At 39.0% G+C, this 15,045-nt stretch overlaps 2 protein-coding genes across 3 annotated transcripts in view; one reads left to right on the top strand and one right to left on the bottom strand.

Moving 5' to 3' along the window:
• Positions 1-1,796: 1,796 nt before the first annotated feature.
• Positions 1,797-5,139, bottom strand: Rpa3 (replication protein A3). The gene is made up of 4 exons (XM_059257370.1): positions 4,914-5,139; positions 3,766-3,840; positions 2,618-2,726; positions 1,797-2,150 (listed from the first exon to the last, which is right to left on the bottom strand). The coding sequence occupies exons 1-4, from the start codon at positions 5,010-5,012 to the stop codon at positions 2,068-2,070; spliced, it is 366 nt and encodes a 121-aa protein (XP_059113353.1). The 5' UTR covers positions 5,013-5,139; the 3' UTR covers positions 1,797-2,067.
• Positions 5,140-5,236: 97 nt separating this feature from the next.
• The window catches only part of Umad1 (UBAP1-MVB12-associated (UMA) domain containing 1), a 183,269-nt gene continuing 173,460 nt past the window's right edge, over positions 5,237-15,045 (top strand). Inside the window, exon 1 of one of the 2 annotated variants that reach the window (XM_059257368.1) lies at positions 5,237-5,383. The gene's annotated coding sequence lies outside the window, so the exon portion shown is untranslated. The remainder of the gene's footprint in view (positions 5,384-15,045) is intronic. The other variant, XM_059257369.1, reaches the window with a different exon arrangement.

Genomic DNA, 15,045 nt, shown 5'->3' on the forward strand with positions numbered 1-15,045 from the left:
AACTAGGAAGAATGGGATTAAAGACCAAAATCCAGTTTGGCAAAGTGAAATTCTTGTAGCTTCAGGTGTGGCATTTGTGGCATGTGGTATCATGATGTGAGCATGCTAATAGGTCTGGGCAGTCCTGCCCTGATGGTCTAGCCCACTGTAGCAAATGGGACCTCTCAGGTTGGCTCTATTGGTTCCTGTCGTTTCACTTTGCAGACACTGCTGTCGGTCCCGGCATCTCTTTACACCCTGGAGTCTGCAGCTTAAGTTTCATGCATCACACCGTGAGGCTACCTCCAGGGACTCTGACTCGAAAACACTATGTAGACTCACAGGTCTTCCTTTAAAGATAGGTGGAATCCTTCATGGCATTCAACAGAGTTTTACATGCCTGAAAAAACAAACACCATGTAGATGATGCCAAGATCTACTAACAGTCTGGGCAGGAGCTAGATCCATTTAGGCCATGTCTGCATAGGCTAACAGTGCTTGTGTAGCTAAACACAGGGAAAACGAAACAAACCCCCCAAAACAAACTTTAGAACTATGCATACAATGTTCCTTGGCACTCCCTTCCTAATGTGAAACCTTCCAAATGAGGAAAAAACTCATTCTTTGATGCCCCCATGGTATCTCTCCTACTATCCAATGAAATACATTTGCTTTCTTATTCATGGTGTGGAGCTCTGAACAACTATATACATTCTCTTTGTGCCCACATTAAATATTCCCTTTCTACCCAAACTTCACATTTTTCAATACAGCTTTGTACTCCAATTCTTATTGTAAACCCAGCTAAAAGCTGAATGCAAAGAACATGTCACAGCCAATATTAACCTGTCTAAAAATTCCTCTGCCAAATCAATGTCTTCATTTTGAATTTAGCCTCACTTAGTCCCAGGACATGGATAAAAATATAGACCTTTCCAGTCTAGTTCCCAAGAGTCTCATCTCCACTGAGCAGTCTTTATTTCTATCAGCGTTTTGGTCTTCCCAGCTCTGCTCACTACATTCTGGGACTTCTCTGGTCGGTTCTCCAAACCCTTGAAGAATTCTTCCAACTAATTCTTAAGTCTTAAGAATCACAGATTCATCACAGCAATCACTCTACTTCTCTGGTACCGTGTGTGTGTGTGTGTGTGTGTGTGTGTGTGTGTGTATAGCTGTTCTTGTCACTGTGACAAAATACTTGACATACACAATTGAACAAACAGGAGGGCTTGTTAGTGCTTTCAGATGGTTTAGTACCTCATGGATGACAGGGAATGGGAGCGAAGACAAATTAATACCATGTGGCCATGAAATAAGAGTACAGTGAGGAAGGGGTTAGGGACCAGCTATATCTTGAAAGACAACCTACCAATGATATACTTCCTTTAACTAGGTCATATCTAATGTCTCCAAAATTTCTCAAAATAGCTTGATCTGTGAGAGACATTCTATATTCAGAACATACAAATGGTAAGTGTGAATTCCATACTAAGAACAATGATAGTTTAAAGGCATGAAGAAAAAGTCAGATGACTCCACTAACTCAGTGATCACATACCACCTCTTTGTCATTGGTATATGCTCACTTTATGATCCAGAACGAAGAAGCATTTCACAAATTAGATATACACCTGCTCTTTTCATTCACCAAAAGCACTTTCCAAATAACCTATCAAGGAATAATCAACATAGTAGATGGTAAGAAGTAAATTTGTACCACAGTTGGCCCAGGCTTTCATTTGATAGATCCAAGACCAACCTTACAGTTATAAAATTCTATGAGATGAAAAAAAAAAAAAAAAAAACTGACCAACACATGTTATTTTGATTTTTATTATACAGCAGAAATCTAAACTCAAGACAAATGTTTTATTATTCTTGAATTGAGACCATATGCAGAAGTAGCAATTTAAACTTTTTTTAAAAAGACTTAGTTGTAAACTGTCGCATAATAGATTTACAAAAAAAATACATAAAAAAGACCAAATTAAATATTAGAAAATAGAAGAGTCTCTCCCTCAAACTGAAGAAGTCTTCTTTAATAGCTTTCAATGTAGCTCACTGGCAATCATAAAAAATTCAAGAAGTTCATTCATGTTGTACAAGCCCTAAAGGAAAAAACTGAGGGAACTCATTGATAATTTTCACAGCTTCATTGTAAAGTTCAAGATCTGAAAGAAACATTTAAGCAAACACTTAATCTACAGTGTATTCTGCAGCATCAACTGTTACTTGAAGGATTTCTACCTATTTTTCTCCTTTTCAGATGTTGACTTCTTTTCATAATCCATGTTTATTTAACTCTGGTGCCCACAAAGAAAGGCGAGATGATGAACTATTTTGTTGTCTATTATATAGTTATTTTCTGCTGGGTCATAATTTCAGTGTTACTACACTGTTCAAACTTTCAATTCATATATTAGAATATTAATTTCATCATATTTTAAGCCATTTTTATTCTATAAATAGTATTCACTGTTTCCTTCACACACAAGAAATGCCTAGTTTAAAAGAAGGTCTCTTCTCATTCTATAGAAATTGAAAATATGCCAGGATTGAGATTTAAGACCAACACATATTAAATAAAAGTTTTTCTCCTACTTCATGAGACTACAAAATAGTATAATTCTCTACTTACCAAAACGAACACAATCTTCCTTAAACTGGACATAAGATGCACACATTATGGTTGCCTTGGCTGTGACTTTTCCAACTACTTCCACAATTCCAGAGATTTCTTCATCAAGCTAAAATGTTGACGAAAATGTCAGTAGGTATATTGATTGACCTTTTTAATTGATGAGCTTGGAAAGCTGTTACACAGTCTCTTGTCTTTCAAATTGTTTCATAGCTTACTAATTTTTCATTGTAAAAAAGAAGCTTCAAATTTTACCAGAAATACAGCTTGTAAAAAATGTTGGCATATATAACTGAGAGGATGGTCTAAGTCCTGTTATCTTTAGAAGTGGCTTAAGGTCCAAAAATACAGTTATACATATAAGGAAGGCAAAGCCATTTAAAGACACTGGGGATTTCAGAGTTCCTATAAACGGATTTGTTGGAAAAGTCTGTGAGAAGAACTGTGTATAAATCTTACATTATGTGTTCTATATAGAGTAAACAAACAGTATATGGATTTGTCTTCATAAAAGACCATGAAGATGTTTAAGCACATTAAACATAAAATAAAAAATAATTTAAAAATATGTAAGTTAAAAATTAAAAATAGAAAATAAAGATGATGGGCAATGCCACTAGGAGGCTGAAGCAGGAGCAGCATCCGGGGCCACCACTTCAAGGCCAGACTTGTGAATACGGAAGAAGTAGTTTGAAAAGATTTTCATGTGTACATTTTGGGTTTGTTGTTGTTGTTGTTTTGTTTTTTGTTTGTTTGTTTTTTGAGACAGGGTTTCTCTGTAACTTTGGAGCCTGTCCTAGACTAGCTCTGTAGACCAGGCTAGCTCTGTAGACCCGGCTGGCCTCAAACTCACAGAGATCCACCTGCCTCTGCCTCCCAAGTGCTGGGATTACAGGCGTGTGTCACCACCGCCTGGCAGGGTATTTTTTAAGTAATAAAAATTGTTATCCAACCAATACTTAAGGGACATATTCAGAAACTTGGAGCTCTAAGAATAAGTATAGGTTAGAAATGGCCATAAATTATGAGGGCATGGGTTTGATTTTAAAGCTAAGGAGCTTTAACAAGCACAGCCTTCACACTCCAATCACCAAAATCAGAAATATTAAACAAAAAATTAAACATGAGACATATCACTTCAAACATACTGGCTCCATCAATTCAATGGTTCCATTTTTCCCTTCTCCATCTGAAAGAATAAACATTTTTCCAGTGGGATGAATCTAAAAAAGAAAACAAAAACCCACATAGATTTAGAAAATACAAGCTACAGAAACAAAATGTTTAAAAACTTTATTGACAATTTACTTGAACATAAAGTAACTGGAAAGGACAGTTCATTTGGCTCAAGTTATAATCTTGTTACCAGATCTTATCATTGGAAGCCCAGTTAACTTGAATTTCTAGAAAACAATATTTGCTTAGTGCTACGTGTGGCTTCTTGTTTTATTTGCAAAATCTGGCAACTGTATACTACAACTAAATTAAGGAAGTTTTCACTTACCTAAGTGGAAATTCTGCTGACACTCATGATTTAGATAGTACATCTCACAGAAGGTATGCTTTTAAAATTAGGAATGAGGAACTAAAAGACCTGGTTGCCAGATCTAAGGACTTCTCTTGGAATCTGAATTGAGCTCTGCCACTTGCTGTGACCCTGAGCTTGTTTCAGTTAGTTACCAACACTCTGGCTCAGTCAGCCTACCTGTGAAGTTAGAATAACATTCCTTTCACTTAGGGAATGTGTAAATGAAATGAGCTAGTAAGTAAGTCCTTACAAATGATTTTCTTTTCCTCTGCTTTCTCAGTCACAGATTCTGACTTTGGGCTTGCCTATAGGACGAGGGCTGTAGTCTAAGACTGGGCTAGATAGTGAGTATCTATAGGATATGGGAAGGACTATCAAGTAATGTTTCAGAGAAACAAATCCAACGCGAAAAAAACAGGCCCGTAAACAGAGACGGTTGCAAAAGACCAGGAAACAAACAGAATCATCAGCCAAGTCTGGCTAAACCAGAAAAATCCTCAGTAGGCAGGGGATCTAGGTTGGTAATCTTTCAACCAAATACAGAATGGGGGCGGGGAGCGTTGGAACTAAGCACTCATTTTTTGCGACATAAAAGCGGCACCGTGATGGAGCTGCAATGGCTTAGCAGTGGAAACTCTTGCTTGTGAAAAATAATGCAAGCTGGAGTGCAATGCTGCTTATGGCTACCTGTTTTCGCCCTCCTTTCCCCACTCCCCAGCCACTCCCGGGTGGCCACGGTGCCCCGCTCTCTTGCCCGAGCCCGCGCACCTTTTCCAGCTTCCCCACGAAGCACACGGGTCGGTCGATGAACTGCGCTAGCATGCTGGCGTTGATGCGCGCTTTGGGAACTTCCATTATGTCCACCATGATCGCGCCGCCAACACTCAGTCTTGTCTGACTCCGAGCTGGCCTCCGCGCCAACACACGCAGATTTCCCGAACACCAATCAGAGGAGACTTGCGCTCCAGCTCCACCAATCAAATCAACAGAAGCGTCTAGTTACCTTGCAGGGGCCTGGGGGAGGGGCGCGATACGTCCGGAAGTACAGGTCCACTGCCTAGTGACGCGCGGCGTTCCGGAAGTTGCTCCGGCTGAAAGGAGTGGGCGGTGAGGGCGGGTCTTGGAGGGGCGGGGCTGAGACTACGGACCCGGGATCTGGGGCGACCGAACGGCGACCTGACCCCGGAAGTAGGCTGAAGTACCGCGGCGGCGGGCGGCGGGCTGCGGCGGAGTCTCAGGTAGCTCTTGATTGTGGGAAGTGTCTCGATCTTTGTGCTTCTGTCCTCCGGAGGGCTGAACCGTCGGGGTAGGGGGCGGAGTCAGGCGGCAGGTCCCGGAAAGCCGTGGCTTCGGGCAGTGACAGTTATCCGCTTCTGCGTTGAAAGCGCGGGTGCGTGCCGAACCTGGGGTTTGGGTTTTTATTTTTGATCTAGTTCTACCTGAAGGGAATCATGATCAGTCTTTATCCCCTCCCTCAGGAGATTGTTGCTAGGAGACTGAGGTCTCTTTTATATAGCACGCTGTGTCACGTACCTGCCCACTTTCCACACCAGCAGGAAGAGGTGCTGACCCTTTCTTTAGACCCCGGACCATTTCTAGCTTTGGCGGTACACAGGTGTTCCTTACCTCATTTACTGGGTGTGAGCAAATACATGCGTTTGGGCTCCTGTAGAGGAGGACCACTGGTTAGGACCAGAGGAGACAGGCTTCACCAGCTGTTGGATCCAAGCTAGTGCTCCTCCACTGGTGCTACATTTTCTCTATCGGCAAAACCAGGGGTTGACTGATTTGCAAGGTCATGACTAATTCTAATTTGGGTTTGTAATATTATATCTAGTTCCCCGAAGTACTTTGAAGCATAGAGCTGACTGTCTGAAAGATTAGGGGGAAATTCTCAGGTTCATAGTATGACTGGAAGCTGGTGGCTATTGATTTTAAAGACTTCACCAGTGAGGACTGATACCAGGAAATTTCAGAACGAATGCATATGAAAATACCTTCAAAAGAGGTTGCAGAAATTAGAACATAATTTTAATTGGGTCTAATAATTATGGGGAAACAGTGTCTGGATTTTCCTAAAGCCACAGACTTATTATTAACCTTCAAATTAAGGGTCCTAATTGGAGTTACAATGTAGTCCTGCTGTTGTTTAAGATCTGCAAAGATCTGCTTTGAGATTTTTATATGGCAATTTAAGATTGAAATCCGATATGCCCTATTTAAATGATTTTAACTTTCCTTAGTGTTTATAGTTAATGTTTGTCTTAGTTCTGTTGTTACTAAGACAAGTTTAAAGAATTTCATTAGTTGTGGGATGCATTTCGTTTGAGTCTAGCAAGTCAGTATTGCAGCATTCAGGGTACACCACTACCTTTTCTATCCTGGTGTACAGCACCCTTTACACAGTGAAAACTAGCCAGCAGGAAGTAAGTAAGTTACCATATCAGTTCTAGCTTGCTTTCTCTGTGTACTGTAAGCAAATTGAAGCATGTGTTCAGCAATAGGTTCTTACCATCAAGTAATGGTTGACAATTAAGAGCGTTGTTGGACGACTGTGTTGTTTGGATGCCGCTGGGGCCCCTCTCACCTCACAGGGGGAATCTTACATCCAGTACTGAGATTTTCATTTAATAACCCATGTCTTTGGGGGAAGCATTCTTCACCCATGCAGGGTACCTCCATTTAAACTCCTTTTAAAAATAGTTCTATTTTTCAGTTAGCTTACAAAGTAGTGTGTTTCCTTGAGGCCTTTTCATACATCCTTAGTCTTAGACTATTGCAGCCCCTGCTTTACCCCCATCCTCTGTTCCCATCTCCACTTAAACCTTTCCTCTCCAGTATATTCTCCCACAGCAAACTGCTTTCATAGCACAAATGCTCTACTGTCCCCTCCGTTCCTTAAGATTTCTCTACTCCCATCTTTGGCTTTTTGTAGCTTCCTGACTTCCACAGACACTACAACTCAAACACACAAATCTAAAGTCTTGAAGCTAGGATCCATATATGAGAGAGAACACGTGATGTTTGTGTTTCTTGGCCTGGATTACCTCATTCCATATTATATCTTCCAGTTCCTTCCATTTTCTTGTAAATTTTATAATTTCATTTTTTCCCTGTACATCTGAATAAAATCCCATTGTGTATATGTAGACCTTTTCATCATTTTTCATTTGTCAGCTGGTGGACATTCAGGATGATTCCATTTCCTATCTATTGTCAATGTTAGTTCAGATACAGAGTGGGGCAAGGAATGGCTGTTCCAGAAGGCTAAAACTAGCCCCGGCTAAAGTAATTAGCCTCTGAATCTACAAAACCCCAGGCTCTCCACAGTACCTAAATTCAGTCTGTCTGTCAGTCTCTGTGGACACAGACTCCTCCAGGAGTCTTTTGTTCACAGCCAGACATGGCTTCTTTTCAGGAACTTTCATTCACATTTCCATCCTCAATTTCATTCTTCAGAATTTTGAAGTTTTCATTATGAAGATTCTCCATGGTTTATTCCAAGTTTGTTTTGCTGTTATGAATGATGTTGTTCCCTTGGTTTCATTCTTTAGTATGCTTGCCATTGTTGTATAGGAAGGCTACAATTTTTGTATGTTGATTTTGTATCCTGACACTTTGCTGAAAGCGTTTAACAGTTTGAAGAGTTTTCTGGTTGAGTCTTTGAGATCTCTTACAGAATCATAATAGGAACAACTACAGACACTTATTAGTAACATTTTTATTTGTTTTTCTTGTCTTATTACTCAAGCTAATCCAGTACTACCTAAGAGTGGACGAAGCAGACACCCTTGTCTAATTTCTGATGTGTGTGTGTGTGTGTGTGTGTGTGTGTGTGTGTGTGTGTGTGGAAATTCTTTTGAGTTTTCCTCATTTAATACAGTGTTGGCTATAGGTTTATAGTATATAACCTTTATTATGTTGAGATATAGCCCTTCTATTCTGTGATTCTCATAGCCTTGCATTCATTTTTCCTAGGTTTAACTCTGTATTCTTCATGTATTTCAGGTTTAAGGTGGATCTTCATGTCTTATTTGTGATATGCACAGTCTTCCTTGGTCTGATTCTATGTTTTTAAGTCAGCTGACAGTTTCTTGCTCTGGCTTTTTTCTTTTTGTTTGGTAATTTAAATTATAGGTTCATATTTCATGGAATTTTTGGTAATTTAAAATTATAGGTTCATATTTCATGAAATTTTTCAAATCTTTTGTTGATTTCTGTGGTTTGATTTCAGGATGTGTTTCTCTGGAAAACATTTGTTTCCTTCTTTGCACAATGTTTGGCCACAGGCTTTGTGCCTGTCCATTGTGGGACATGGGTCATTAAAACCCAGACTTGTATCCATTAGAAACCAGCAGTGGCCACAGGAAAGAGGCAATGGTTAGTACTCAGATATCCCCCTGTAGACTTTTAGCCCTTCCTTCTTTTGGGCCTCTGTAGAATTTCTTGTTCTTTTATTGGTTTGGCCATCCATTTTTAAATGGCATTAAGATGTATTTTTACGTAGTTTATATGTAAAACAAACGAAACAAAACAAAAAAGAAAAAACCCAGTGGTTTTTTTTTGTTTGTTTGTTTGTTTAACATAAGTTGTATCAAGATACAATTTCCCCAGACATCTTTTTCATGTGATCAGAAATATATTTGCTCTAGTGTTATTTTTCAGTAGGAATCTGACAAAATGTAGTAATTTTACAAAAAGGAAAACTTTGCATGACTGCATTTGCATTAGGAACCTAGCAGAGTCACAGCAATAGAGACAGAAAGTAAAGGTGTTGAGCAATGATTGAGTTGTGGTTACACAATTTGAGTTTAAGAAGATGAAGAGTTCTGGTGATGGAAATGGTGGTGGTGATGGTTGCATAACAGTATGAACCTGCATAACACACTGAACTACAGGGTTAAAAACAGTTAAGGAGTAACTTTTCTATTATAAATATTTTAGCAAAACCAACAAATAAAAAGTTGATGTTACTTATACCAAAAGTACATTCATTAGACTTTTCCCAGCCATTCTCCATGCTGAACTCTCAGTGTTTCTCCTAAAATACCCCTCATCCAACATTCTTCTAAAGCCACCATTAAGCCAAATTCTTTAACATCACATTTGGCTAGTATTAAGAAGTGCATGCCTGTTCTTTGTCATCTCATGAATGTTAATTAAGAGAGCTTGTGTGAGAATTCTAGTTGGTGAAGACAACAAATACAACTATACATTAACCAAGAAAATCCAAGCTGCTGTCCTTAAGGAAGAGTCTGAGACTAGAGGTCTCAAATCCATTTGGAGAGTAACCCAGTTCTCCCTAGCATTTGGATAGGTAAGAGATCATGACCTCATAATCCTGTGGGTTTAATCAGATGTTTTCTACATTTTTATCTATTTCTTGTGGGAAATTATCAGACAGATACTCTTCCTATTAGCCTTTGAATAGATATTTCCCTTACTATCTTGATATCCCTTTTTTAATTAAGTTTTTTTTATTCATTCCACATACCAACTATAGATCTCTCCCTCATTTCTCCCCCCACCCCACTCCCCCCTAGCCTTCCTTCCCAGCCCAGCCCCCAGCCCCTCCTCTGAAAAGATATGGCCTCCAATGGGGAGTCAGCACATTCAGCTGAGGCAGGTCCAAGACCCTCCCCCTGCATCAAGGCTGTGCAAGGTGTCCCATCATAGGCAATGGGCTCCAAAAAGCCAGTTAATGTACCAGGGATAGATCCTATTCCCACTGTCAGGGGCCCCTCAAACAGACCAAGCTACACAACTGTCTCACCCAAGATGAGGGCCCAGTCCAGTCCCATGCAGGCTCTACAGCTGTTGGTCTAAAGTTCATGAGTTCTCACTAGCTTGTTCGGTTGTATCTGTAAGTTTCCCTATCATGATCTTGATGACCCTTGCTCATAGCATCTCTCTTCCCTCTCTTTGACTGGACTTCTGGAGCTTGGCTTAGTGCTTGGCCGCGTGGCTCTCTACATCTATTTCCATCAGTTACTGGATGAAGGCTATATGATGACAGTTAGGGCATTCACCAATCTGATCACCAGCGTAGGTCAGCTTCAGGCACCCCCTCCACCACTACTAGTAGTCTAAGCTGGGGTCATCCCTGTAGATTCCTGGGAACTTCCCTCACACCATGTTTCTTCCTATCCCTATCCTTCAATTTCTTTCTTCAAAGATTTAAAGTTCTTGTCATACAGGTCTTTCACTTGCTTAGTTAAAGTTACCCTAAGGTATTTTATATTATTTGTGGCTATTGTAAAGGGTAATGTTTCTCTGATTTCTTTCTCAGCCCATTTATCATTTGTGTATAGGAGAGATACTGATTTTTTTGAGTTAATCTAGTATCCCACTAAATTGCTGAAGGTGTTTTTTAGCTGTAGGAGTTCCCTGGTAGGATTTTTTGGATCACTTATGTAGACTATCATATCATCTGCAAGTAGCGAAAGTTTGACTTCTTCCTTTCCAATTTGTATCCCCTTGATCTCCTTTTGTTGTCTTATTGCTCTAGCTAGAACATCGAGTACTATGTTGAATAGATGTGGGGAGAGTGGACAGCCTTGTCTTGTTCCTGATTTTAGTGGAATAGCTTTGAGTTTCTCTCCATTTAATTTGATGTTGGCTGTTGGCTTGCTGTAAATTGCCTTTATTGTGTGTTGGTATGTTCCTTGTATTCCTGATCTCTCCAAGACCTTTATCATGAAGGGGTGCTGGATTTTGTCAAATGCTTTTTCAGCATCTAATGAAATGATCATGTTTTTTTGTAGTTGGAAGTTTTCTCCATCCTGCCCACTCTGCAGACCACGGCTACTTATAAAATAATCACTCGGAGGCTTAAAATTAATTACCAGTTACATGGCATATGGCAAGCTTCTTGCTAGCTAGCTTTTATAACTTGACCCATTTCTATTAATCTATAAGTTGCCACATGACCATGGCTTACCAGTATTTTTCACATCTTGCTTCTCCTGGCGGTGCTGGCATCTCTCTCCCCTCTGCTTTTCTTCTTCCTGTCTGTCTGCCTGGATTTCCCACCTGCCTCTAAGCTGCCTTACCATAGGCCAAAGCACCTTATTTATTAACCAATGAGAACAACATATATTCACAGCATACAGAAAGACATCCCCCAGCAGTTTTTTTCTTTCAGTTTGTTTATATGGTGTATTACATTGACAGATTTTCATATGTTGAGCCATCTGTGCATCTCTTGGATGAAGCCTACTTGGTCATGTTGGATAATTTTTTTTGATGTGTTCTTGGATTCAGTTTGCCAGTATTTTATTGAGTATTTTTGCATCAATGTTCATGAGAGAGATTGGTCTGTAATTCTCTTTCTTTGTTGCATCTTTGTGTGGTTTGGGTATCAGGGTAACTGTAGCCTCATAAAAAGAGTTTGGTAGTGTTCCTTCTGTTTCTATTGTGTGGAACAGTTTGGAGAGTATTGGTATTAGCTCTTTGAAAAATCTGGCAGAATTTTATGCTGAAACCATCTGGTCCTGGGCTTTTTTGGGTTGGGAGACTTTTAATAGAGTTTCTGTTTATTTAGGTGTTATAGATCTATTTTAAATTGTTTATCTGGTCTTGATTTAATTTTGGTATATGGTACCTATCCAGAAAATTGTCCATTTCTTTTAGATTTTTCAATTTTGTGGAGTACAAGTTTTTGAAGTATGACTTAATGATTCTCTGGATTTCTTTGTTGTCTGTTGTTATGTCCCCCTTTTCATTTCTGATTTTGTCAATTTGAATGTTCTGTCTTTGCCTTTTGGTTAGTTTGGATAAGAGCTTGTTGATTTTCTCATAGAACCAACTCTGTTTCTTTTCTTTTTTTTTTATTGTTCTCTTTGTTTCTATTTTATTGTTTGCAGCCCTCAATTTGATTATTTCTTGGCTTCGATTCCTCCTGGATGAGTTTGCTTCTTGCTATAGAGCTTTAAGGTGTGGTGTTATATTGCTAGTGTGAGATTTCTCCAACTTCTTTATGTGGGCATTTAGTGCTATGAATTTTCCTCTTAGCACTGCTTTCATAGTTACCCATAAGTTTAGGTATGTTGTACATTCATTTTCATTGAATTCTAGGAAGTCTTTAATTTCTTTCTTTATTTTTTCCTTGACCCATTAGTGATTCAGTTGGGCATTATTCAGTTTCCATGTGATTGTAGGCTTTCTGTAATTTTTGTTGTTGTTGAAATCTGACTTTAAGCCATGGTCGTCTGATAAAATACAGGAGGTTATTCCAATTTTTTGTATCTGATGAGATTAGCATTGTGACCAAGTATGTGGTCGATTTTAGAGAAGGTTCCATAGGGTGCTGAGAAGAAGGTATATTCTTTTGTGTTAGGATGGAATGTCCTATAGATATCTATTAAGTCCATTTGAGTCATAACATTTGTTAGATCCCTTATTTCTCTGTTAAGTTTCTGTCGGGCCGACCTGTCCATTGGTGAGAGTGGGCTGTTGAAGTCTCCCACTATTAGTGTGTGGGGTATGATGTGTGATTTAAGCTTTAGTAATGTTTCTTTTGCATATGTGGTTACCCTTGTATTTGGGGCATAAATGTTCAGAATTGAGACTTCATCTTGGTGGATTTTTCCTGTTATGAATATGTAATGACCTTCTTGATCTCTTTTGAGTGATTTTAGTTTGCAGTCTATTTTGTTAGATATTAGGATAGCTCCACCAGCTTGCTACTTAAGTCCATTTGACTGGAAAGTCTTTTCTCAGCCTTTTAATCTGAAGTAGTGTCTGTCTTTGAAGTTGAGGTGCGTTTCTTGTATGCAGCAGAAGGATGGATCCCATTTTCATATCTGTTCTGTTAGACTGTGTGTTTTATAGGTGAATTGTGTCCATTGATGTTAAGGGATATTAATAACCAGTGATTGTTAATTCCTGTTATCTTTTGGTGGTAGTAAGTATGTATTTCCCTTCTTTGGGACTTGCTGCTGTGGGTTGATCTATTGCTTGTGTTTTTGTGGATGCATCTAACTTTCTTAAGTTGGAGTTTTCCTTCTAGTGTTTTCTGTAGGGCTAGATTTGTGGGTAGATATTGTTTAAATATGGCTTTGTCTTGGAATGTCTTGTGCACTGTTTCTGTGGTGATTGAACATTTTACTGGGTATAGTGGTCTGGGCTGGCATCTGTGGTCTCTTAGTGTCTGCATTATGTCTGTCCAGGTCCTTCTGGCTTTCAGAGTCTCCATTGAGAAGACGGGTGTTATTCTGATATGTCTTCCTTTATAAGTCACTTGGCCTTTTCCCTTTGCTGCTCTTAATATTCTGTCTTTATTCTGTATGTTTAGTGGTTTAATTGTCATGTGGCAAGGGAACTTTTGGGGGGGTCTATTCTATTTGGTGTTCTATAAGCTTCTTGTATCTTCATAGGTATTTCCTTCTTTAAGTTGAGAAAGTTTTCTTCTCTGATTTTGTTGAATATATTTTCTGTACCTTTGAGTTGGTATTCTTCTCCTCCTTCTATCCCTATTATCCTTAGGCTTGGCCTTTTCATAGTGTCCTAGATTTCCTGGATATTTTGTGTTATGACTTTTTTGGCTTTGGTGTTTTCTTTGACTGATGAATCTATTTCCTCTATTGTATTCTCCGTGCCATAGATTCTTTCTTCCATCTCTTGTATTCTGTTGGTTATGTTTGCATCTGTATTTCCTGTATGTTTATTCATATTTTCTATTTCCAGAGTTCCCTCAGTTTGTGTCTTCTTTATTTATTTATTTTTTTTTCAGTTTCCAGGTCTTGAACTGTTCCTTCCACCTGTTTAATTGCTTTTTCTTGGCTTTCTTTAAGGGATTTATTCATTTCTTCCAATTTTTTGTTTGTCTTTTCTTCAATTTCTTTAAGGGAATTTTTTATTTCATCTTTAAAGTTCTCTATCATCTTCATGAAGTTATTTTTAAGGTTGTTTTCTGATGTTTCTTCTGTGTTGTGATGTTCAGGTCTTGCTGTTGTAGAACCACTAGGTTCTGGTGGTGCCATATTGCCGTATTTCTTTCACTGGCTCTGGTTCTAGGACCAAAGTTTGTTTCTTTGACTCTGCTTTCAGGGACAGGGTGTGTTTCTTTGGTTTCAAGGCCAAAGTGTTTTTTTCACTGGCTCTGGTTTCAGGTCCATGGTGGATTTCTTTCACTGGCTTTGGGTTCAGGGTCAGGGTGGGTTTCTTTCACTGGCTCTGGGTTCAGAGCCAGAGTGGATTTCTTTTGCTGGCCCTTTTACCGTACACATGTTACATTGATTCATTCAATTTTAGTAGCTCATACACATTCTCCGTGTGTGGCTCTTCTAGGTAGTAATTCCGTGTGTGGCTCTTCTAGGTAGTAATTGAGTCTTCAGTGGCTTAAGAGTATAAAAGGACTATAAATGAGTTGGAAAATGAGGACTGATATGTAATTCTTTAAACTTGAAATTAGACAAGTCCTGTGCTCTGCTTACAGAGCTTTTTGTTTTGTTTATTTGTTCTGTTCTGTTTTGTTTTGGTTTTGTTTTTTTGATACAGGATTTCTCTGTGTAGCCGTGGCTGTCCTGAATTTACTCTGTAGACCAGAGTGGCCTTGAACTAATAAAGATCAAACTGCCTCTGCCTCCTGAGTGCTGGGATTAAAGGTGTATGCCACCATCACCTGGCAGAGTTTTTTCTGTTTTAAGGCTAATTGAACAACAGGCATCCTAATTATCACACTCTATGACTTTATTCTTCCATGGGACATTGTTTATTATACATGGTCATTTCACCTAAGATATTTGCTATACTAGAGAAGTGTTTTATGATCAGATTTTCAGGAGTCTTTTTCTGAATGTGTTTTTCAGAGTTGCAAAATTAAATGAAGTAGGCATTCTTCTTCTGATGGCCTATATAGTTTTTTTCATGCCCAACTAACAAGAGGTTTTTTTTGACA

Source organism: Peromyscus eremicus, chromosome 3 (assembly GCF_949786415.1).
Source record: "Peromyscus eremicus chromosome 3, PerEre_H2_v1, whole genome shotgun sequence".
Lineage (NCBI taxonomy): Eukaryota > Metazoa > Chordata > Mammalia > Rodentia > Cricetidae > Peromyscus > Peromyscus eremicus.